General features: G+C 35.9%; 1 protein-coding gene across 1 annotated transcript in view; it reads right to left on the reverse strand.

Moving 5' to 3' along the window:
• The window catches only part of OLA1 (Obg like ATPase 1), a 175,562-nt gene that overhangs the window by 5,226 nt on the left and 143,613 nt on the right, over positions 1-26,723 (reverse strand). Inside the window, exons 8-9 of the mRNA XM_032355977.1 lie at positions 1,526-1,666; positions 738-834 (exon numbers count right to left, since the gene is read on the reverse strand). Of these exons, the coding sequence (XP_032211868.1) occupies positions 738-834; positions 1,526-1,666 (238 nt within the window). The remainder of the gene's footprint in view (positions 1-737; positions 835-1,525; positions 1,667-26,723) is intronic.

Genomic DNA, 26,723 nt, shown 5'->3' on the forward strand with positions numbered 1-26,723 from the left:
ATATTTCAAAATATTTTTCAATAGTAACTACCATATTACAATATATTTACATTTAAAAGCAAGCCATTACAGTTCACAGTGTCTATTGTCCTCCGGGAATAAATTAGTCATTCTTTCTGGTCGTAATCAGTATACATCAATATTTAAAATACATATCACATTTTTAAAGAAGAAAGATTGAATATATAATACTGCAAAAAATAAACACCACTTCTATGAATTCAAATAAAAAAGCATGAATTATTACACATTGAGTTTAGCTCTTTGAGCCCAACTGTGTATCTATGAAGAGCATAATGATGTCATATTGCTTTTATTGCTGAAAATGTAATCCGAGCAAAGCAAAGGAGGAAAGAACCACCCGCAACCCAAACAAACTTAGCGAATACAAAATGAAAAGCAACATCAATTTCACTGCAGACAAACCCAGTCACACAGATTAAGCAAGCACAATACTGGTGCGTCTTATCTCTGACCACAGGAGGAGGGTAGACAGATTCTACAGGATGAAGAAATTCAGACTATGTAATAGGCAGAATCAATTGTTACCTGCCTCAATCAATGCCGCTCCACTTTCACTGTTCAGCAGCTCACAAATAATTAAAGTTATCCTGGACAAAAACCTCATCTGTAATGACTAGCTAACCGCCACCATGACAAACTTCAAAGTCAGTGATATCAATCTGAATTCAATAGTGTGGAACTGGATATAGCTGATGAATAAGTATGAATCTTACCCTGATGGTCCATGCGCGCACTTCATCTGGGCCTGCAGTGAAAAAGTATTCTAGTTGGAGTGCTGCAAACCCAGCCTTAATGATCTTTGGCAAAGCGCTGAAATAAAATGAAACAAATTCACTCAACATATAACTTGATTGTGCCAGAGATCAGTATAGAGCTAAAATTATTCATTTCAAGCAGAAATGTTCAAGATATTAGTAACTGACCGTTTATCTTCCATAATACACTTGAAGAGGCCTGAATGCATTTAACTGTTTCTAAAAAAAATCCCTTCTAAAATTAGTTTTAATTATATTTGTCTGAATATATCATTTTGAATTGTTTACTATAAAAAAAAGAAAAATTTGATCTACCCGTTCTATGACTATTTTCCTCCAATATTAATTATTTCCAGGACGTGGGTCATGAAAGCAAAATTATTTGATTGAAATCCAATGTTTAAACAATATATTAGTGTTACTCAGAAAAAAATTAAGGCAACTGATTCGTCCTTTCCCCTCCCCCACTGAACATGACGAAAGAGTTTTGGCGATCATTCCTTCTCAAAAATATACATAACTAATACCTATGTTATAATTAAAACACTGTACAGAGATGACAGATGACAGTTAAAAACTTAATTTAAAATAAATCTTTTCACTCTGTCTCATGGTAAAGAAAGGAGAAGATTCCCTCTTTATAATGGTAATTACTCTGTCATTTATTATTCTATCAGCGCAAGCAATTAAATTACTGCAAGGAAATAGTTGATAATAAAGTGTAGGGAAAATGAATGCTAATTAACCTTTGTGTCATGTTCGCTTCCAGATACTTCTGTCTCTCCTCAGCACTCAATTCTTGCAACTTGAGTTCCAAGGCCCCACTAAACGGAATGACCAAGGCACCTGGGTCATACTTGTCCACCCACTCTTTAATTTTTATCAACCTGTAGACAAAAAAGGGCACAACATTATCTTGTAGTGCATGCATGACTGTACCACATTCATTATTATCAAGTAGCACATACATATTCATAAGAATTGCACGGTTTTATGATGCCATCTTTTTGTGTATAGCTTTCCAAGGTCAAGGCATTAACAGGCAGCAATTGCTTCAGGTATATGCCATAAGATTTTACTGTAATCTAGTTTTACTTTAGTACATTATCTATATGAACCATTATACAAATATTATAAAACTTTTTAAAGTTATACTAAATTTGCTCAGCATTAACACCTGTGTCCTTGAAAACCTCAATCTTATGATTTATTATTTTCCTTACTCTACAAAGTAAATTTTTAAGAAGCAAAAACATTAAGTCCTGCTTGTACAAGAACCAAGCTTAAGAAGTGCCAGCTAATTCTGAAGAGTTTTTGCCAAATAAATCATTTGTGCTACCCAGAATTTTATATGCCTAGGTCAGCTCCCTCTTGGACTAAAAAGAGCTTACATTTGTACCTGACTTTGAGGGAGATTTTTGCTAGTCAAAAGAAACACAACCAGAAATGCACATTTACAAACGTAGCTGATTGTATCCACACTGCTCTTACTTATGCAGGAGCACAAATAAGAGAACTGCAGAGGAAATAAATTCCTTTAATCACAAAGGGTTTGGGAGGGTAGGGAATAGACACCAAGTTGTTACCCAAAAAGATGTTACTGAGTGATTTTTTTCCCCTTCCAGATCATGGGTTATTTGGGCAAAGCAGTAGTTAGAATATAAATGAAGTAAGTGTAGCAAATACATTAACCAGGGTCTGATTCTACACGACTTCTCTAGCTCTTTAATCCTGGGCAGGTTATCAAAACCTTCTAAACCTCAGTTTCCTCACCTATTAAAAATGGAGATAATCTGTAGTACACATTATATTATAATGAACCTGGAAAATTAATGCCTGGCAGAGTAAACAGCATTACTATTATGATTATTACTGTTAATAATAACAGTAGCTACTGTTACTAATTTTCATTCTCAGATAATTACAGATGATTTTGCTAAATTCTTTTTTTTTTTTTTAAGAGTTTATTTATTTGAGAGAGAGAGAGAGAAAAAGGTGGGGGGGGGGTTGGGGCAGATGGAGAGGGAGCCCCAATGCAGGAGGCTCAATCCCAGTACCTGGGGACCACATGACCTAAGCCGAAGGCAGACACTTTACTGACTGAGCCACCCAAGCGCCCCTATGCCTATGATTCTGGAATAGGGTTTAATATGGAAGTGAGTACAAATTTCACAGAAACTTACGTTAAAAATATTAATGCATACCGTAATCTTCTATAATCCTATAAGCCTCCCACATTTACACCAAGGTTTTAATAGCTATTATGACAAAAAATTGTGGCAGGAGTTCTTTAATCAATGTCAATGTCACAATAGGGGAAAAGAAACACAAAAACTAAACGACAAAATCACCAAAACTCACCTATCAAAGAAAATGACAGGGGATCAGTTATTATAAAATTAAGAATATGGCCAACCAAGTAGGATTTATGATCGGATAAGGAAATGAATAATTTGCATAATAATTTGCACATGTTTGTTATATAAGGCTAACCTATAATTACTTACTTAATGTTATCAGTAGTTTTTGATCTTCCTAATTTTTTTTCCTTTGGTCACATCCTGAAAGAATGGGCCAATCCCTAAGATGTACTTTGGAATAAAGTATGTGTCCTTTAAAATAGGAAATCCAGAGACGCCTGGGTGGCTCAGTTGGTTAAGCAGCTGCCTTCAGCTCAGGTCAGGATCCCAGCGTCCTGGGATCGAGTCCCACATCGGGCTCCTAGGGCTCCTTGCTCAGTGGGAAGCCTGCTTCTCCCTCTGCCTCTGCCTGTGCTCATTCTCTCTGACAAATAAATAAATAAAATCTTAAAAAAAAAAAAAAGGAAATCCAAACCAGATATTTTCCTATCCAAAATTATAAAGGACAGGCTAAAGGAAAAAGGGAAAATTTGTGGTTTTGCTACTTTTTAAAAGATTTTATTTTTCTAAATAATCTCTACACCCAGTGTGGGGCTCAAACTCACAACCCTGAGATCAAGAGTCGCACACTCCACAGACCGAGCCTTCCAGGCACCCCCAAAATGAGAAAATTTAAACTGATACTTCTGCCTATAATAATATTATGAGATTCTTAGTTACTTTACAGACTTAACACTGTTCAAACAAAACAATATGGATTAGTAACATACGTTTACAAGTCAGAATCAAGCATGTGTATGTATGGAGAAAGAGAGAGAGATCCATACCAAATACAATTCAGTGAAAATGAAATAAAACAAGCCGAGGAAAAAGGATAATATAAAAATATCATACACATTTTGTTTCATAAATATGGTCAACATAACTAATAAAACCAGAACTGTTATGAAACAACAAGATAAGAAATAATTACTTTGGCTAAAGCATCAATTCAGAATAACAATAGTTCTACCCTGTCATTTTAACAGCCTTTCCTGCAGAGTCCTCAGAGGGATTATTTGCATTCCTCAGGTGTTCTATTGTACAATTCAGATGAATAAAGACTTACAAATCATTCCTCTACCGCCAATGTGAGACTTTGATCTGGTGAATACACCATTGTACCTTAACTATAATTGGCAAAAAACCTGACAGTGTAGAGCATCACAAGCTTAATAACAAAGGAGAATATCTCAAAGTGTTGACAGATGATCTTCATAATGCAGAAGCAGAGCTGGTACATTTTAGCAATAAATGAGCACTGAGGTCTAAAGGTCTCTAAAGTGACTGACATCAGACCTGCTATAGCCTCACTAAAAGAAAAAGGGACCGGAGCACTCTCCGTAAAGTGAGTTAGGCTCTTTGCCTGCAAGCTTCACTTTTGTGACTTTCACTGTCATAGAAAACACAGGGAAGATGAAAAGTGAGTTAGGTTCTTTGGCTCTCTGCTTTACTTTTGTTACTTTTACTATCAAACGAAAGTGAGAAATGTCCCAAAGTGATTTTTAATTACATATCTGAAATAAACCTTGGGTAATGAAAAAAAAATAGCACTCAATTTCGAGATTACAGACTGAAATACATATAATATATCTATTAGGTCTGATGGTTACAAAAGTGTGATAATGAGGCCAAGATCACAAGTTTGAACCCCATTGGGACCAGTTACCTTTGCAGAAAAATGTCTATTCTATTGCTACAAACCATACCCCAAACTATAGTTAGTTATCTAAAAATGTGTGCTACTGGCACATGAGGAATATGGAAAATGAAAGTTGAGCTCAGTACGTACCACTACTAGAGAAACAATTTCAAGTACATTCTGTTAAAGTGACTGAATAATAATCTCCATATACAAATGTTAGCAAATGCCTAAGAAATCCATCCAATTGTTAAAGATCAAAATAATAAAATGGTAATGATGATGAAATTGTCATAGAATATCAAATTATTTGAGGGGAGAAAAACAGTAAAAACAGTACACTCCCAAAGAGTTAAACTGTAAAGACTGTGATAATATTCATTTTGCAAATTTATACAAACAGATTATTGCAAGGGAATCCGTCTTTCTCTTGATAAGGAGCCAGAGCCATGTTGATTTCCCTAAAGTCTTATGAATGACAAATGGAAAGAGGAATTGCCATTAGTTGTATTTTTCTCTCTGGTAATGATTCCATAGGAAGGGGACAAAGCAGGGACAGCCAGTTTTAAGCCTAAAAGGATGATGCTCTGACATACACTGGCAGGTTGTGAGGTTAGACTGTTTGGCAGAATGAGATCTTTAATATTAAATTAGTATTAGATTTCTAAAAGATCATGTCTCAAATTTACCTTTGCTGTTATAATATGACCTTCTTAGCAAGTCTTGAAATTCCAGATTCCGTAATTTGACTTTCCTAAGGGTCATTTACATTGTTTGTATTTCTTTTCCCAGATGCTAATTTTACTTTTTTTCTTTTAAAAGCATGTCCACATATTTCTCCCCCTCCCCCAAATTTATTTATTTATTTGAGGTAGGGGAGGGATAGAGAGAGGAGGAGAGAGTCTCAAGCATAACACAGGGCTCAATCCCATGACCCTGATCATGACCTGGGCCAAAATCAAGGGTCAGACGCTTAACTGACTGAGCACCCAGGCACCCCTAATTTTATTTCTAAAAATTCTATTTGTTTCTCTTTCAAATCTACCTGCTCTTAAGTAATGTTTTACTTGTCTAATGAATTCTTAGTCCCTTCCCATATTTTAAACAGATTAATTTACAAGTTCTTTCTGGGCTGCCTTAATTACTTCTGGTTTCTTTTTAGGCAAAACTCCGCCTCCCACCATTAATCATCCACTAGCAGCCTCTCATAACATGGTTCCTGTGTATGTACTGCGTTGTTCTGGGGTGTGCAGTCATTTGGCAGCAGCAGTCAAGTTCCAAAGGTCTGCTGACCCCTGTGTTTAGAGATGTATCTGTGGGCCAGTTCTGTGTTTGTTCTTCCAGGAAAAGACCTATAGAGGGTTGTGGGCTCTGGATCACTTAAAGGCTTAGTGTTTCTGCACTAGGTTATTGCTAATGCAAATTAAGGCCCCCTGCCTCTTAGAGTGCCGTCCTAGTCTCTAATTCCTGACAGTACAGTTTCTTTCTTTGTTCAGAAGGGGTGGGAATGGGAAGTCTTCTAGCATCTGAACATGGGAAGGATCAATTTTTCTAGGCTTTATGAGTGAGCCTCATTCCTGCACCTGCAGTCTTCTGGGGTCTCTACCTTGACTTACTCCTAAGACCACCAAGGCCTCTAGGCCATATATAATTTTTTTTTCCCCCTGAGGGCCATATTCTATTGATTTCACTCTCTACTCTCACTGAATTTCCTCTTTGTTTTTGGCACCTAGAAAATCCCTTACTTGCTTTCAAGTCCTTCTGTGCGTTCTAAAAATACCACACCATCATCAAGACCATCCTTTTCTGGTTATTTTCTCTGGTGGTGTTTCTATACATTAGGAACAAGAATGGAGCTTCCTGTACTGGTTCAGACCACCATCTTAAGTTAAAGCTCTCCATACTGGACTTAAGTCTTCCTTTCTATTGTGTTCTAGTACAACAACTTTCAAACTTTTTTTGAATATTATCCACGGGAAGAAATAGATTTTACACTTGATTCAAACATATGGTGCACAGACATATTATTTTTATACACATATCCAAACCGATACAGGTTTCACAAAACAATACTTACCTTTCTAGTGGGAAATAGGACAATCCCAATGGTGCTATTTGATATTCTACATAAAACTAAATTTTTATAACTTAAATAACCCCCTGAGACAGTTTTCTCTAACATATTTTAAGGGGCACCTGGCTGGCTCAGTCGGAAGGCATGGGACTCTTGATGCTGGAGGTCATGAGTTGGGAGCCCCACCTGGGGTATAGTGATTACTTAAACACAACTTCAAACAAACAAACAAACAAACAAACAAAAAACCAAACCACCTTTATACTTTAATAAGCACTTTAACTTTTTTCTACACTTCATGTCCATCTAGCCATTGAACTACCTCCTAGGTACTAAATTCTGATTATATTGTCTAAAAATTCTTAAAGATGGCTCAACCCAGGACAAAACCCAAGTTATATTACCATTTAGAGTATCTTTGCTGAACATTAAAACTCTCTCAAATATGTTCATCCTAGTTTGTAATATCAAACTGTATTTAACATCTTTAAAACTGTTACATATGGTATTAGATTCTTAAATACAACCTACATAATTTTCTGTGTGAATCTAGGTCTTAGCTTTAAAAAATCAGCAGTGACAACTTGCCTCTGACTGAATATAACTGTTGCCAAGAACTATATGTCAATATTCAGAAAATGACATAACTTACAAAAAGGACGATTTAGGGCTGGTTCATTTAGTGATTTAATACCATTCAGTCAACATTATTAGAATTTACTAAGTTAGTTCTTCTCTTGTTGTTCATGGTATAGATGTACCATAAATTCAGGGGGCACTGAAAAACACTGAGGTCATTTCTAGTCTCTTCCCTTGCAGGTTTACTCTCATTTCTATTAGCATTGCCCAGAGAACCAAAGAATGACTTCAAGATATCACATTCCTTTTTTCCATTTTCCAAACATTATCACAGCAAATTAATGTCAATTTATAGTATTCTAAAAGAAAAAGAAATAAGACTATGGAAGATAAAATCATCCTCTATGGATGACATAAATATTAATCCAGTTCTTTCACAAATGACAATAAGTAACACTAGAATTGTTAATACTAAAATTAATATACAATGTACAAACTGAAATATATATCCTATAAACAATATTCATTCAAGGCCAAAAATGAGCTCTAGAAAATCCAAAACTACCAACTCTTCAGAATTCCTTGACTAAAGTTATTAGAATAGAGCTATGAAGGAAGTTAGTGGCGGTGCAGGGGGCGGGGAGGAGGGAGAAAGAAGAAATACAAAAAGAAAAGTAAACTCTAACTGAAGAGTGTCTAAATAATCTAATCCCTATTCCAAAAGAGACCCTCATCTTCGATGTACATAACAGACTTCAACTTTCCCTGCTCTTGTCTGATTTCATGGGAAACTGTACAGGATAATGAATATAACTTTGTTCCTCAAAGTATGGTCACATCATTCAGCTGTCTACTGGAAACATACAACCTCAGAATCTGCATTTCAACAAGACCCCCAGGCACTTTATAGGCATGTCAAACTTGCAGAAGCACTGAACTAAAGGACTTTGAAAATAACGGCACATTAACTGATAGGACAAAAATGTGTCCAAGATAACTCTGCAGACCAGTTATAACTGAGCTCATGCTGACCACCTATCCCTCTGATACGAGGGGAATGAGATAATGAAAAAGTTCCTGTTTACATCCTTTAGGTTCGAAACCAGAGGAGAAAAATGGCACTAGAATTTCAGGAAGTGTGAGGAAAATGTTTGCTGTGAATACCCTGCAATGTCGAAGAAGTTTCAGATTCACAATAAAAATAATTAGTTTAGGGCACCTGGGTGGCTCAGTGGGTTAAACCTCTGCCTTTGGCTCAGGTCATGATCTCAGGGTCCTGGGATCAAGCCCCATATCGGGCTCTCTGCTCAGCAGGGGGCCTGCTCCCCCCTCTCTCTCTACCTGCCTCTCAGCCTACTTGTGATCTCTCTCTCTGTGTCAAATAAATAAATAAAATCTTAAAAAAAATAAAAATAATAAAAATAATTAGTTTAGATAGCATTATATATAGTCAACAGTTTCTTATTTTATAAGACATAATTACACCTGTCTTAGTCTAATAAGCTTCATACCTGGAAAAACATCTGTAGTAAGTTAGCTTTGTAGTCTAGATTCAAATTATAAGAAGTGACTCTTACAGAAAGCACTTTGTGAAATTTAAGTTCCTATCAAGTAAATGGAGTATTATGCTACAAATTATTCCCTATGAGGATCTCACAGAACCACTGTCTGAAAAACTCCATTCATTTTGCACTATAACAAAATGGCATTTGTATACATCCAACCAAGTGTGTGTATAAAAGGGAATGAAACCTAGAGAATTGGGCATTCCTTTAGCCGCAAATAAATGAAAATCGGGTTTCAGACTCTATTTCAAGGATTAACAAGATTTCTGACTCTAGGAGTAATTGGAAGGTTATACGGAAACTGAAACGATAGGTGTTATGACAAGCAGGCAAACTTAAAGCAAATTAAGGCAATTGGGATATACTTATCCTAACACTTTTGGCTCACTGTGACTCCAGGATTTCTTAAACACTTAATGTGCTTAAAAAAGTATAATATATGCAATTAATCTCTATGTGATGAACAGGTAACAACTGTATGGGAATATTTTCTATGTTCAGCAAAAGGGCTGTTTTAAAAAAAACAAATCTTTCAATGAATAAACAGGAGGAAACAGCAAGATGAATCCTAATTAGTCTGAGTAAATCATAGCAATCCCATTCTTTAGCTGGCAACTGCTTAGAGAATGGGCATGTGAACCAGTTCTGGTCAATGGGGAATGAAGAAAAGCCTCCTACCGGCTTTAGAAAAAGATTCTGAATGGTTCCTTTGGCTTTGAAACAGTGAAAAGAAGGGAGCCTCTACTGGACACTATGTCTGGATACTACCCCTGGAACTCCAGCGGCCATTTTGTGACCAAAAGAATCAAAGATGAGATGAGAAAGATGAGAAAGATAAGAAAAATCCTTCTTCCCGATAATACCACAACCTTGAATTAAACAGAACACTGAGGAGCGCCCAGGTGGCTCAGCCGGTTAAGCATCTGACTGCAGGTCATGATCTCTGGGTCGTGAGATAGAGCCCCCTATCAGGCTCTGTACTCAGAGGGGAGTCTGCTTGAGATTCTTTCCCACTCCCTTTGCCTCTGCCCTACCCCTCTAGCAGGCTTTCTCTCAGTCTAATTAATTAATTAATTAATTAAATCTTAAAAACAAAAGCAAAAGCCAGGAACATGGAATTAACCCTAGAGACATACTATTATGCATTAGGATGGTCTTTGTCATTTATAGCTGAAAGCATCAGATACTGATAATGACCGCATCTTAGGGTTCTCTTCATTTAAGTATATGAGTGCAGTTCCTCTTAACTGGTGAAACTCCAGTTTTTACTTAAGACCAGCTCCTGCAGAGCTTTCCCTGAGCTTCCACAGGGACAGAGTGTGTCCACATGGACACACTCTACCTTATAAATTGCCTATTTTCTTATCTCCTCCCACTACAATAAAAACTTCCTGAGGTCAGAGACTTTTCTTTCTTTGTTCATGGATATATCCACAGAACTCTCCTAGCACAGCACGGACACAGATGCTCAAACATATTCTAAATGGATAAGATGGAAAGAGCTTTAGGCTAATCACTGGCTAATTGACTACGGGCAGCTACTTAAGGTCTCTTAGCTTTAATTTACTCATCTGCAAACTGATGAGTAGTTTTCCACATGTTCTGGGTTCCCTGACGAAGCTCCCAAGGTACTGAGAAAGGAAAGGGTGCAGAGATGAAGGAAGGACAATGAAGGTGAAGGACCCCTCACTTTCACATTTCAATCACAGCTGCATCACCCTTATATGTTGAATTTCCGCATCAGATTTCATCAGAAGAAAGTTCTGTTGTTCTTAACAACTCTAAAGTTCAATGAGTAGGCGATCCTTTTCAGATGGCAAATTACCATTTTATGGCATAAGCCAGAAACTGAACAAGTGCTAAAACCTTTCTGTTTAAATGCTACTGTTCAGCACCTTTAAAAAAAAAAAAGATTTTACTTATTTATTTGAGAGACAGAACCCATGCACCCATGCGTGGGGGCAGGGAGTAAAGGAGGAGAGGGACAAGCAGACTCTGCTCAGAGAGGAGCCCAACACAAGGCTCAATCCCACACTCCTGAGATCACGACCTGACCGGAAATCAAGAGTCACAGTAAACCAACCGAGCCACCCAGGTGCTCCCTACTGTCCACCATCTTTAAAAGAAAAACAAAAACCCTTCCCATTTTCTGTGACTCACCATTCCCTCACATAGACTTTTCATAGCACTGCTCTTCTTAATGTTTATGGTCTTCCACCCAGCACCGGTGAACCCACTTACCCAGTTATTAGGGCAAGGAACTTTTAAAATATTTTGTTCACTGCAATACTCCCAGCACCACTTACAACAATGCCTTGGCATAAGCAGATGCTCATTAGCTGCTGGGTGGATCGATGAATAGGAATGAATTAAGCTGAAAGTTAATTTCGTTACTGGTCTCTTCTGCCAGAGTCAACCTGTAGAAATTAGTGAACTACAGTTGACTTGACCCCTGTAAGGATGCATGTTTATTAGCTACAATGGCAAAGTGAAAACCATACTAATAGAATATGGGGGAAGCATACCTAATTTAGGTAAGGCTATATAAAATTCACAGGATAGTGGGGTTTTTTCCATTCCCATGTTAAATCTGTGACCTCAACTACTATAATTCAAGTCTAAACCATCCAAGTTTATTGTAAATGAACCAAAAGAAGCACCTCAAACTTTAAGATGTTCCTCGAATCTCATGCTTCTTACTCCTTCAAAGCTACTAAGTTATGATTTGTGTTCATACTGAGTGGTCCCAAGCAGGTACATTTTTGATACTATAGAGCAATTTTCTCAAAATACAGTTTCTGGACCGCCTGTGAAAACCTAGATTTGTGATCTCTGCAAATGGGATCTGCACCTAACCCTGACAACACTTTGTACTCTGATGTCTGATAGCCAGTCTTTTAATCTCTTTCGTTTTATTTGCATTTCTACATTCTAGCTTTAAACATTACATATAGAAATATCCTGTGATTACAGTTGTCATGAGGTTTAAAACCAATATTTGTAGCTTGAGACTGTGAAACTCTGTTAGCTGCAAGAAAAACTTCTCAACTGGGTGGAGATAGATATAATATATGATCCTATAGATATAATATAAGATTACTTCTGGCCACTGGGCTCTAAGATAAACTATCTCTCATTCCACTTTTGTACAAAGAAGAAGAAGCCAGGTTGATGCAATCTATAATCAAAACATATATTTATATGGAGAGCCATAAATCTTGACTTAATTATCACAAATTAAATTTTTTTTTTTTTAAGAATGGAAATGGTATCAGAAATGAGACTTCCATATCTATACTACTTACGGAGATGAAGAAAATCAAACAACAACCTTTACTATCTTGGGAGAGGTGGAGGAGGAATAAGACTGTGTATACATGAGGGTCGGAGGAAGGGAGAGCATGACTTACAACACATATGTTACAGTGGTAGTGTGCCAAAGAAACACAGTACCATAAACATGATGAAAACTTTAGTATCAAGTCTTTTTGAGATTGGGCTTGTAAATGATAAAAACTAACCTGAGATAGAAACATATTTTACAAAAGAAGTGTACTTGCATAAGAAAATTACAAAGCATTATTGACAGAAATAAAAGACTGAAGAGGAAAGACATTCATTTTCATGGACTGAAAGACTAAATGTTGTTAAGATGGCAATATTCTCGGGGTGCCTGGGTGGCTCAGTCAGTTAAGGATCTGTGTTTGGCTCACGTCATGATCTCAGGGTCCTGGGATTGAGGCCCACATCGGGCTCCCTGCTGAAGCAGGGTGTCTGCTTCTCTCTCTGCCCTCTGCCCCTCCCCTTGGCTCGTGCTCACTCACTCACTCTCTCAAATAAATAAAATCTTCAAAAAAAAAAAAAAAAAGATGGCAATATTCTCCCAAATCGATCCACAGATTCAATACATTCTTTTAAAATTCCAGCTGCCTTCTGTGTAAAAAGTGACAAGCCCATTCTAAAATTCATATGAAAAATGAAAAGCCAAAACAGAATAGCCAAAATAATATTGAAAGAAACCCTCCAAAACTGAAGGATGTACCATTCTCTATTTCAGAACTTACTATAAAATTATGTGGCAAATAATCAAGACTATGTGGCATTGGCATAAAGCTAGACATATAGACCAACGGAACAGAACTGTCTTATGTGATTGGCTTACCTCACTTAGCATAACATGCTCAGTTTTTATCTATATTGCATATGGATATGCTGTAATATGTCAAAATGTTTATTCAAATCCCTTGTCCATTTTTAAATTGGGTTATTTGCGGGTTTTAATGTTAAGTTTGTTAGAGTTGGTTTTTTTATCAAGATATGTTTATTTTAGAGTGAGAGTGTGTGTGTGAGTGAGGAGAGGGACAGAGGGAGAGAATCTTCAAGCAGACTCCCTGCTGAGAATCAGGGCTCAATCCCACAACCCATGAGATCAAGACCTCAGCCAATACCAAGAGCCAGATCCTCCACCAACTGAGTCACCCGACACTCCTAGTCAAATAATTTTTGACAAGGGTATAAAAACAATTCAGAGGATTTCCTCCTTTTTAAAGACTTAATAGTATTCCACTGTATGTATTTACCACATTTTATTTATCCATTAATTCACTGATGAACATCTGGGTTGTTTCTACCTCTTGACCATTGTGAACAATGAAGCAATGAACATATATATGCAAATATCTCTTCAAGATTCTGCATTCAATTCTTTGGGATATACACCAAGAAGTGGGACTGCTGGATTATACAGTAATTTTATTTTTAATTTTTAAAGGAATCTCCATACTGGTTTTCATTCCCACTAACACTGCACCAAGGTTACAATTTCTGCACATACTTATCGACATGTTTTCTTTTCTTTTCTTTTTTCTTTTCTAGTGCCTATCTTAATGGGGGGGGTGAGATGATTAATATCTCATTGTAGTTTTGATTTGCATTTCTTTAATAATTAGTGATACTAGCATCTTTTCATGTGCTTTTTGGCTATTTGTATATCTTTCTTGGAGAAATGTTTATTCAAATCCTTTGCCCATTTTAAACTGGGTTATTTGTTTTTTGTTGTTGTTGACTTCATGTTATAGTCAATTGATTTTTGACAAGGGTACCAAAGCAAGTCAATGGGGAAAGAATAGTCAACAAATGGTGCTCAGACAAGTGGATATCCACAAACAAAAATAAAAATAAACCAAGACCTAAATGTAAGAGTTGGAACTATAAAACTCTTAGAAGAAAATATGTGGAAGTCTTCATGAACTTGGATTAGGCAACAGCTTCTCAGATAGAACATCTAAAGCACAGACAACAAACAAAAAATAAATTAGATTTTATCAGAATTAAAAGTTTTGTGCAGCAAAAGACACTATGAAGAAAGTGAAATAATCCATAAAATAGAAAAAAAAATATTGGAACTCATCTGATAAGGACCTATAACCAGAATACATATTTTTATTTTTATTTTATTTATTATTTTCAAAAAGATTTTATTTATTTATTTAACAGAGAGAGACATAGTGAGAGAGGGAACACAAGCAGAGGGCCTAGGAGAGGCAGAAGCAGGCTTCCCAAAGAGCAGAGAGCCTGATTCGGGGCTCAATCCCAGGACCCTGATATAATGACCTGAGCTGAAGGCAGACGCTCGCTTAAAGACTGAGCCACCCAGGCGCCCCAAGCATACATATTTTTAAAACTCAATAATAATTATAAGTTACAACTAACTCAGTAATAAAAGGACAAAAATCCAATTTAAAAATGACAAAATGATCTGAACAGACATTTCTCCCAGAAAGATATACAAATGGCCAACAAGCATAAGAAATGATGCCCAAAATCACTAATTATTGAGAAATGCAAATCAAAACCATAATGAGATACCATTCCATAACCACTACAATGGTTATAATTAAAAAGACGGACAACAGGTTTGCCTGGCTGGCTCAGTCAGAAGAGTATGTGACTCTTGATCTCAGGGTCCTGAGTTTGAGCCCACATAGGATGTAGAGATTACTTTAATAAGTAAAACTTAAAAACAAAAAGGGCTAAAAAAAGATGGACAATAGTAAGTTGCATATCCATAGAATGAAATGTAAGTCAGACATAAAAAGAAATGAAGGACTGATACAAGCTACAACACGGAAGAGCCCTAAAACATACGACATAAAAGCTATCATACACAAGGGGCCACATATTCTATAATCAATTTATTTGAAATATCCTCAATGGACAAATCCAGACAGACATAAAACAGAGTAGTGGTTGCCAGGGGTTAGGTAGAGAAGGCAAGGGGGAATGGCTATTAATAGGCTCAGGTTTCTTTTTGGGGTGATGAAGTGTTCTGGATTTAGCGGTGATTGTGACATAATATTGTAAATAGACTAAAACCCACTGAATTGTGTATTTTAAAAGAGAGAATTTTGTGGATGCCAATTATCTAAATAATTTAAAAAAGAACAAAGCTTAGGCTGACATTTTAAAGATAAAAAACAAAAATGCTAATATTCTGCACATTATGATCCTATAATGTTTGACCTTCCTGCAGAGAGATCAGAGATCAATAGAAAAAGCAGAAATTTTGGACTAAGGCAAATATCAACTCAAATTTCAGCTTACTTGCATACTAGCTGTAAGATCCTGGAGAAGCCACTTAAGCTTCTTGAACCTCAGTTTCATCCCTTGCAACACAAATACTACTACTTATCCTCCCAGGTTGATGTCAGTATTAAAGTGCTAGAACATCAGAGGCCTTCAAACTTTAGTTCCCAACCCCACTGTCACTTATCAGTGAGTGGGGTCATTCTCAATAATTATTGTAGAGTTAAAAATACTCTTAGATTACCTGTAAGTAAAGAACAAGAGTTCTTTTTAACAATCAGGTTTGTATTTCTAGGAAGAAATCTTGCCTCACCGACCCTTTACAGAAAGGGAGATAACTGCAAGGGAAAGAATTCAAGTACAATGATAGCAAAAATATATATTGAGTAACTATGTGTACTAACAAGCATTATGCTAGATCTTGGGATGCAACTCTGAAAAAGGAGGTGGGGGGTAAGGGGAAAAAAAAGGCAAACACATAAATACAAAAGAGCATAATAAATGTTATGACAGGGGAAGTAATGTACCACAGGAAAAACGGGGAGGGGGGCGCAAAACCTCAATAAAGTAAGATTTTGGTCTCATTAATACTAGAAATTTCAGAAAAACAGAACCCAATACATTGAATTGTCTCTTCAATTATAACTTTTTTTTTTTTTCAGGTTAATTTAGGTATAACAGGAGAAACAGAAAAGGAAAAGCTTCATATTCATGGCAGAGCTGGAATTTTGTGGGACAAATAAGAAACTAAGAAACCCCCAAGGGAAAGATAAATACGGGTGTGTATGTCAGAATCCATTTGCACAGACGGCCTTTCCTAAATGGATCCTTCTCCTGAAGTTGTTCTTAATTCAGCCTCTGGAGGGTGCTTCCATATTCTAACAAAAGAGACCATTCCTTCATGATCCTCTTTATCTAAATCCTCTGTTTACCATGTGGGATACATGTATATTTCATAAAGGACCAGACATAGAAGGATACAAACCCAAGGCAAATAGCTGATGTAAAAAAGAGAAAGTCCCTGTTTCCGTATCTGTGGAGAAGGATTTGGGGGCAGAGGAGAAACAAGAAGCACCATGGAAGATCTCTTATGCAAACTTCAGTAGGGGCAAGTAAGTTCTTTTTAACATGTATTTTTAGAGGTGCTAAATAGAACTGAAGTGACTTTTCCCTATCAGTAGGATGCCAACTGGCTTAATAGAATATTTTTACACAAGAAAAGGAGAGTCAGCCCATCAGAACTTGTAGTTGGTTTCATAGCTTGTACTTTGTCTTAAGAAGTATTAATAAGTCTGAGTTCATTATTTCACTGACAAGACATTGTATGCAAAATGAATTTTTGTAAATAAAAATGTTACTTTATTCCATGAAAGGAATCCCATAATTAAAGGACTCCCAGGGGCAATCCCTTTGCTAAGGGAGGCAAGTGGGAGCCATGTCATGGAACCTTTCTAAAGTCTCTGTTTTTCTCATCTAGAAACAGAAAAGGTAATAGCATCTACTTCAGAAGGTTTGTGTGAAGATTAAATGAGAAAGTGTATGTAAAAGACTCAACATGCTTCCTGACACAAGGTAAATACTGAACGTATTTTGCTATTATTATTATTTACGAAGTTAAAATTGACAATTTGTGGGGGCACCTAAGTAGCTCAATCAGTTAAGCATTTGCCTTCAGCTCAGGTCATGATCCCGGGGTCCTATATCGGGCTCCCTGCTCAGCGGGGAACCTGCTTCTCCTTCTCCCTCTGCCGTACCCCCGGCTTATGCTCTCTCTCTCTCTGTCAAGTAAATAAATAAATAAAACCTTAAAACAACAACCACCACCACAAAAACCTGTGCTCTTTTTAAAATACCACAATTTCTCAAAACAGAACTGTGTTGGATTTACTTGTGTGGCTATTTTCTGGTAAGGTGTGTCTAAGGGCTAAGCACATCAAAGTTCATTTAAAAGTATTCATTTCTTTCTTTTCCTCCTTATGTTGTCCTGTCTGCTGTATAAAAAAATGGCAACTTTGATACTCATTAAAATCATTGCTGAGTGATCCCCCTACAGTTTCTAAAGGGGGCAAAAAATTATTTAGGGCTGCAAATATCATACAAGAAATAGATCTAAGGTAAAGCAGTAGGAAGCATATTTCACTTGGTACAATTTCTGAACCAGTTTTACTCACAGCAGCTTCTCACTTCTTGTTCCCTGGCCATTTTGGGAGAGACAAAATTGATTAGACATTTATTCCTTTGCTCCTTTCCCGGTTCAAAGGTTTCTCCCTACCACCCTGACACACTACCTGCTACATATGTCTAATGTTTTAAATAAATTCCCTTCAAAGAAATTGACAAAAGTAATTTTATTAATGACATATTACAATAAAATGCACATTCTTGCTTTCTCTTACTCTAAGATTTCTGCTCTTAGAACACATCAAAATAATAATTGTAAGTGAGAATCTAAATGCAATGCAATTGACTTAAGCCCACTTTTCATTTTGTTTCCAGAGGAGATAAATCTTTTCTCTAATAGTCTAACAGTCATTAAAAATACCCTATCTTTAGGGGCTCCTGGGTGGCTCAGTCAGTTGGGTGTCCAACTCTTGATTTCAGCTCAGCTCATGATCTCAGGGTTGTGGGATCAAGCACTGTGTCCAGCTCTGTGCTCAGTGGGGAGTCCACTTGAGACTTTCCCTCTCCCTCTGTCTCTGGCTCTTCTCTGCTCGCACACACTCTCCCTCTCAAACAAATAAATAAATAAATCTCTTTTTTAAAAAAAGATTTTATTTTATTTATTTGACAGAGAGAGAGCGAGAGAGAGAACACAAGCGTGGGAGAGGGAGAAGCAAACTCCCCACAGAGCAGGGCGCCTGACGCGGGGCTTGATCCCGGGACCATGAACTGAGTCAAAGGCAGATGCTTAATGACTGAGCCACCCAGGGGCCCTAAATAACTAAATCTTAAAAAAAAAAAAAAAAAAAAAAAAAAAAAATCCTATCTTTATACTGTAGTCAAAAGAGTAAAAATAATATTCCACTTCTTGTCTATCAAATTAGTAAAGATTAAAACAACAATAACACTCAGTGTTGGCTGAGGCAAAGGAAATGTACTTTTCTGAATGGCTGCAAGGCAGTGCACTGTACTTTAAATTGTTTTAAAAAGAGGTAAAATAACCTCAATAGAAAACACCAGAGATCTGGATAAAATACAGTACACTGATATAATAGCATGGTATATGATAATTATAAGTGTTATAAAATAGATGGGAAAATATTCATGGCTCATTAAGACTATACACTCACATGAGTATCAAATATTGACTATGTGCTAGCGAAGTATAGGGTTGGTAGTAGACAAACATTGTCCTTGTCTTCACAAAGCTTACCAAGTCAGCCTTACCAGGTTGATGTAAGTTTTTTTTTTTTAAAGATCCTATCACCTTTTCTTTTTTTTAAGATTTTATTTATTTATTTATTTGAGAGAAAGGGTCAGAGAGAGAGAGCATGAGCAAGGAGAGTGGAAGAGGGAGCTGCTGAGCAGGGAGCCCGATGGGGCTCCATCCCAGGACCCTGGGATCATGACCTGAGCAGACACTTAACCGACTGAGCCACCCAGGCACCCCAGCAATCTGTGTTTTAATAAGCCCTGCAGATGATTCTGGTGCATGCTTAAGTTTGAGAACCACTAGCGTATAGGTTAGAGTCAAACATATAAGCAGAGGGACAGTGAAAAAAGTTAAGAGTCACTCAGTTACTAATCCCTAGGGAAGCGAAGAGCCATGGCAGGCACAGAGGAAATAAAGAGATGAGAAGTGAAAGGCTAGTATACTTGTTACCCAAACGCCAAGCAGAAGAAAATGTCATGGAAGTTTCTAAAGACAATTTATTCTGGTAGGGTCAGAGACAAAAAGACAGAGATAGGTACATGCATACTTTCATTTATTATAGACACCACCCCCTGCCCAACACCATGAGGGTCATACTGCATTGAAGAAAAATATTATTCAGGATATATTTTCCATATTAGTTTCCCTTTAAATAAGAGAAATCTGTAAATGAAGTAATACAAAAATACTAGTATAAAATTTCATTTATTTTTATTTTATTCATTTACTTTATTATTTTAATTGTAATTCAATTAATTAACATTTAATGTATTATTTTTTTCAGGGGTACAGGTCTCTAATTCATCAGTGGCATGTAACACCCAGTGCTCATTATAACACGTGCCCTCCCAAATGTCCATCACCCAGTCACCCCATCCTCTACCTCACTTCCCTCCAGCAACCCTCAGTTTGTTTCCTAAGATTAAGAGTCTCTTCTGGTTTGTCTCCCTCTCTGGTTTTGTCTTGTTTCATTTTTATTATTTCTCTTTATTTTAAATAGCAGGACTTGAACTCACTACCCTGACTTGAGACCAAAACCTGAGCTAAGATCAAGAGTTGGGTGCTTAATGACTGAGCCACGCAGGCATCCCCAAACTGCATTTCTTTTCAAAGGAAAGGAGATGGATATTGGGGAGGGTATATGCTATGGTGAGTGGTGTGAATTGTGTAAGACTGATGATTCACAGACCTGTACCCCTGAAACAAAGAACACATTATATATTTAAAAAATAATAATAATAAAATAAAATAAATAAAAAGAAAGGAGAAACTCGTGCATCTTACATGTGTAATTTCATTTAATACTTATATAGCTCCTTCAAGGGGGTCCAAATGTGGAATGTGGGTCCAAAATAAGTTGTTCTAAAGACTGGACACCGGACAGCAAGCTAATCTACTGACAGGAAACATCCATGGGTGATGGGGTGGTGGGGGGACTGATGGTTCAGGAGAGAGAGAAGGAGGAGATGTAGATGAACAGAGATATATATGCACAACTAAAAGAATGTCTTTGGCTAAGTACATAGACCAGAGGTCAGCAAGTTACCATACATTTTTATATGGCTGCAAGTTCAGGAAGATAGCTTTTACATTTTTTTAAAAATTTTATTTTTAAGTAATCTCTATACCTAACACAGTGCTCAAACTCACAACCCCAAGATCAAGAGTCGCATGCTCTACCAACGGAACCAGCCAGGCTCTCCAGTTCTTACATATTAAAATGATTTCTCAAAAAAGAAAAAAAAAAGATGGAAAAATATTTTGCGTCAGTGAAGCTGTAAGAAATTCAAATCCCAGTGTCCATAAGTGAAATTGTATTGACCCTGGCATGCCCATTTGTTTCCATACCGGGCAAGACTGCCTTCTGGCCTAACAGCAAAGGCGAGTAGCTGCAACAGATTCTGTGGTCCTCAAAACTGGAAACACTTACATTGCAACACATACCACAGAACACCTGCTGACCCCCAGGGGAGACAGTTCATCCACCTGTGCTCTAAAACTTAGATGTACCTCACTAGAAAAGAAGCACTTCAAATGATCTAGATATTTCTATCAATGACAATAAGAGCCAGTGTTGAAACATAAGGGATATGTTCAACTGATTTCATCCAGCCAGCGGTTCATCAGCCGACAGTATTTACTGAGTCCAGGGTCAACCACTGGAGATACAAAATGCAAAAAATACAGGCATGGTCCTTATTTTCCTGGAATTTAAATTCTCATGAGACAGAAAGACAAATAAGCAAGATTATATAGCTTGTGATAAGTGCTCTGAAGTAAACACACAGGATGCTGTGAACAAAAGGGAGTCTGGGAGATAACTCTAGACAGAATTGTCAGGGAAGGTGTTTCTGAGAAGGCCACAAGGGCCAACCATGGTGGTGGGAGGTGGGGAGAGATGTGGTGAAAAAGGGGGACTGACAATTAAATGTTCTTACATTTCTGCAGACATAGAAACGTAAGAGGAAGGAGAAATTCATACATTGTTGAGTAGCACATGCATGGAACACTTTCCCTGATGAATTTTCCAATGGTATTTTTACTACAAAGTATACACAGTGTAATTATATAATGGGTTCATATGGTTTGGGAACAAAATACAAATTAAAACACACACACACACACCACTGTATAATTACTTAATTACCCGAGAGATAGGAATGGTTCCAGAAAACCATTTCCGCTTATCAGGTATATACAGTAACAGTCTTTTTTTTTTTTTTTTTTTTTTTTAAATGGGGGAGAAGCATTCCACACAATGTAAGTTTTACAGGATACTGGCAAATGCAAACATGCCAAAGAAAGTATAAATGGTAGGCATTTAATTGCTTAAGACAAAATTAAGCTTTTCCTACTTTTTTATTCTATGAATATATCACAACAAATAAATATCAATAATGAGCCTAAAAGGATAAACAATACTAGAAACCATAGAATGTTCTTTAGTTCTAATTCATACATAGCTAATGCAGCATAATATATCAGTTGAAGCTTGACAAATGACAAGCTATGAACTTTGGGAAAGAGTTAGTGTCATTTGATTCTTAATTCTAAATTTCTTACTTAGCATATACCAAAACAACTGTTTAAGATGCAACCTGTCCATTCTGTGGGTTGGCTATGCAGTTTGTTCCATGTTAAAATAATTCTTTCATTATCTTGTTTTTCAGACACAAAAATAACTTCTACTAAAAATTTCAGCAGACTGAAGTAGTACAAAATAAAACATTCAGTAATCTTTCAGATATTTACAAAATTATGCAATTCTAGTTTATTTCTTCTCATGAAAAATAGAGAAAACATGATTTTCAACCATTTAAAAAGCCAGGCACAGGTCTATCGAAATGTACGGTACATTCAATGTAATGATTCATAGTGTCTCTAATAGAAAGATTCAGCAGTTCTCAATCGAGACCTTTATTCCTTCTCTGAATAAATGATGCCTGAAATTTTTATTCTTGTTCTAATGGAATTTCAATGGCCTTCACTGCAAATCTACTGGAAATTTTTGCATATTAAGTGGAAAAAATTAAATGATGTTAACCACATTTTAATGTGATTAAGGCTGACAGGGTCATTATTTCTGCTAATCACTCAGTTTAAAAAGCTCAAACAAAACTTTATAACAGACAAGGTTTTTAATTTTCTGTATTTCTTGTTGAAATTAAAAAAAAAAAAAAAAAACCGTAGAAGGGAAAAAAACATACTACAGTCCTTGACAAAAACCAATGAGTAGTTCCTACAATTTACAGATGGGTTTCATTATACTTAATCTGGTGATGTAAAAACAAAAATGCAAAACAATCTTATACTGCACATGCTCCTCTGGTTTCTTTCTTTTTAAACACAAAGAGGGTAAGGAAAATGTGCTTTGTAGAATTTTGAGTTCTGTGTTTCCTATTTGCTGCTAAATGGAAACAAATATAGTTTTTTCTTTAGATCTTACAGCAAACTAAAACCAGAATTGATGCAGAATACTGCCTCAAACAATTCTTCAGTGTTCTATTTTTTTAGATTAATCTATGCCATGCTACTACGAATATTTCAAATATATCAGTGTAAACTAAAAATCTTCACTGATACAAATCTCCAAAAAGACTGGTACTAATTGCTATTAGAAGAATAATCGGAATTCCAACGACTAGCAGTACTTATAGACAATTTGTCTTTTCTGTTTTATGATATGATATTAACTTTGTTCACTGATCATTCTATACCAGAAACTTAATTACTTAAGATCACACATATATGTTCTATATAATTTTGGTGCTCTACTTGGACAAACTTATTTTTAAAAGTACAACATTCAATAGGCAAACAAGGAAAAATGAGCAGGGACTTAGCCAAAAAGTCTTAACAATGCTCTAATTTTCTGAGCATTTCAATACTCTCCATAAAGAAGAGCAGTTAAGCTAGGTATATAACCCATACAATTACAAGAATGAATCAAACACCTCACTACTCTTTTTGCTGGCTGTGAACTGCTTAACTAATACTGGTCATGGAAATCATCTTTATCTTTCAGCTACAAAAATGGTAATATCTAAAAATGATTTGAGGACTGTAATTCATTTTGACATATAACACAATACGACGATTCCTAATCCAGTTGTTGTAGTTTTTATAAAAACAAAATTAATCAGGTTTTAGAAAAATATGATGAGCAAATTATTTTTAAAAAGAAATACACACCTGAAGTTCAGGCAGTCTAATTCATACTGATTCACCCCAATCTAGTAAACTTAAACCAAATTCAATGGCTACAAGCAAAACATTGCATACATAAAAAAAGATTAAGTAAATATTTTTTTTTTTTGCATTGTAGTTTTCTAAAGCTGTATGAAACTATGATCATTGCAAATAATAGTCAAACTAACAATTATAAAACTTAAGCTACAGGTGCAGTACCTCTATCCAAAAAAAAAAAAAAAAAAAAACACCCGTGATCATTCTTTTCATGGTAAATTACTCAACGGCATGCAAATAGATAAATGAGTTTACCTCACTGATCACAATCTCAGTAGCTGACAAAAGCAGAGCACCTGGCCAATAAACAAGTCCTTTGAAATTCAATTCTGTACTAAAGTTTGAAAAACTGCTGTTCTGTTTCACACTGAAAATCATAACCAAACTACTTTTCAGCAAGAAGATCAGCCTTTTGTGACGAGAAAGAGATTAGGGTCTGTAGGAGATTATATAAATGCCAAGAAGTTCGATATTAATGCTGCACTGTAGTCATAATCTTTGATGTCTACACAAAAAATTAATATTGTTGAACTGCAAAAAAATTTTAGTGTGATGCTATGCACTGGTGCATCAACTAATAATCCTCCAGAATTTCTGTGCTCATCTAAAAAGAGTCCCTGCTGAATGTTCTAATGCATCTTATTGTGAATCTTCAGCAAATAAAACTTCATGTATGAGCTCATGATGTGCTTTGCTGCCAGAAAGTCACAGACTCTGTGGGAAGCTCTTTATCTTCCCAGCAGTCAGTTCTCTGAGAACATCAGTGCAGCTACTGTAGTTACCTGTAGATTACTTGTATTTTCTCACATCTGTGTCCAGCAATCTAAACCATGATGATAAAGGGTCATTAGGTTTTGAGTGAGGAAGGGGATGGACTAGACAATTTGCTCTGATAAGCTCCTTGTTGGGAGCTCCAGTTTAGAATGTGAAATGTCGGATATGTACAGTTTTACACTAGAAGGAAAAAAAGAATTTCACTCTTCTGCACTGACAATTAAAAACGATGCAGTTTAATGTCTCACTATACTATGTTGAAGCATATTTTCTCTGAGGGTTTTATAATTAAAAGTATTTAAGAGAAATAATTTTCTGTTTGTAAAATGGACATCTACGCTCTATTAGCCACAAAGAATTCAGGTACAATTACTAAGATAACTGCTGTTTGGAGCACAGCAAAGCAATTTCCCACAGTGGGACTTACAGTTCAATTTACCAGTTGGGCAAATATTTTGTGCTCTGTAGTGGCCTAGAGAGTTAAAAGCTATAGGTAACATTCGAGTAGTGTTATACCTGGAGAAAAGTTTCTTCAATCCAAATGGATGGCTTAGATTTCAAAGTAAAGACAATATCCTAAAAATATTTCCCCAAATTAACATTATATAATTTTAAAACTAGCACAAAATACAGTTGTCGCAGAAACTCTGACTGACCTCCTGTCCTCCCTGAAACATAGCTCATAATTTAGAACTCAACACTGTATTTTATTTTCATATTTGTGTTGAAGCATAAATCATTCTGATACTTAATCACATTTTCTTAGTAATCAGCTGATAGAATACGGTATATTCTTGATTAGATTATAGAATGGGAATACTAATCACTTAATTTTAAATGGCTTGGAATAATAGTGTCAGGTTACAGAAATATAAAAAAATTTTTTTTAGTACCCTTCACTTATTTTCTGGCATGCCACATAAGTAGGATGACAAAAGTATTTTAGTTTAGGAAAAGAAAATAGGGGCTTTAAAAATGCTCGCTAAATTTGCATACATAATTTATCTCTTATTTAGGTATGCTTATTTTAGTACAATATTGTGTCCTCTACCCATCTTCTACCAAAAGTAAATTTTAAGAGGTTAACAGTGACTAGAACTAATAAAACACTGCCCTACCTCAAAAAAAACTACATTAAAATTATAAAAGTATGTGAGTAAAATCATCTAGTATTTTAAAATGAAACATCAAGTAGTTATTTGGTTGTTTTCAGAAAAAGTCTTAAAATGGTATTCATTTGGACCATTTAAAGGCTTATCAATGCTGTTCGAGAAGAAAAACAGAAATATTTATTGTCAGAGTTGTTTGGTAGCACTAAACACAAGTGAGCTATATTTTCCAGCAGGTTAAGGATAAATTAAGCATTTACAAAATTCTGTTCTTCCTCTCAAATACATGGATTATCTAAAATCCATTTATGAAAGAACATAAGATAGGAGATATGTCACTATTACCAATAAAGAATCATTTTTAAAAATAAAAATTATTGTAAAATATAACATTGGGGTAACTAACATGAACATCTTAAGGCAATATGAAAACACAAATCCATAATAATTATTCATACACCAAGCCATTGTAAACCTAAATCATTTCTGAAGACCTGAATGTGTCAAGAACTTTGACAATTATGACTGGAGCCAGGAAACTGTAGCAGTGCAGAATTTCTTATGAATTTCTGCAGTTACTTTTTATAAATGCTGTCTTGGATGACAGCTTAATGTGTACCACATGCAATATTTATTCTTCTTCAGTGTCAGACTGTCTAGCCATCCAAGGGAATACAAAGAATGTCACTTATTAGGATAAAAGCACAAGGAAGGTAATCAAGGACATATGTAACATCAGCCAATCATGCCCTATTTCAACATCCTATTCCATTCATAACAGTTCAACAATTATTTGCTTACTGATAACTTGCTTTCAGGCTGTTTGTGTTCACCATAATGGTGGTTTGCATTTATTTTGCTCTTTAGAATTGGACACTTGCTGTGCCATACATGTTTGTCAAAACTTTATATCTTCTGTCAGAAATGGCTTAGCATATCAAATAATTTCTTTTTGTCAAGAACTACTAATACGACAATCAGTAGCCCTTGATGTCAACAGGGCACTGAATAAACTACAAAACAGCAAATGTATAACTATTAAACATTTCATAGAAAAAAATTCTATAAGTGATACACAGTAAGGAAGTCACTACTATT

The sequence above is a fragment of the Mustela erminea genome, chromosome 8, assembly GCF_009829155.1.
Source record: "Mustela erminea isolate mMusErm1 chromosome 8, mMusErm1.Pri, whole genome shotgun sequence".
In the NCBI taxonomy this organism is placed as follows: domain Eukaryota; kingdom Metazoa; phylum Chordata; class Mammalia; order Carnivora; family Mustelidae; genus Mustela; species Mustela erminea.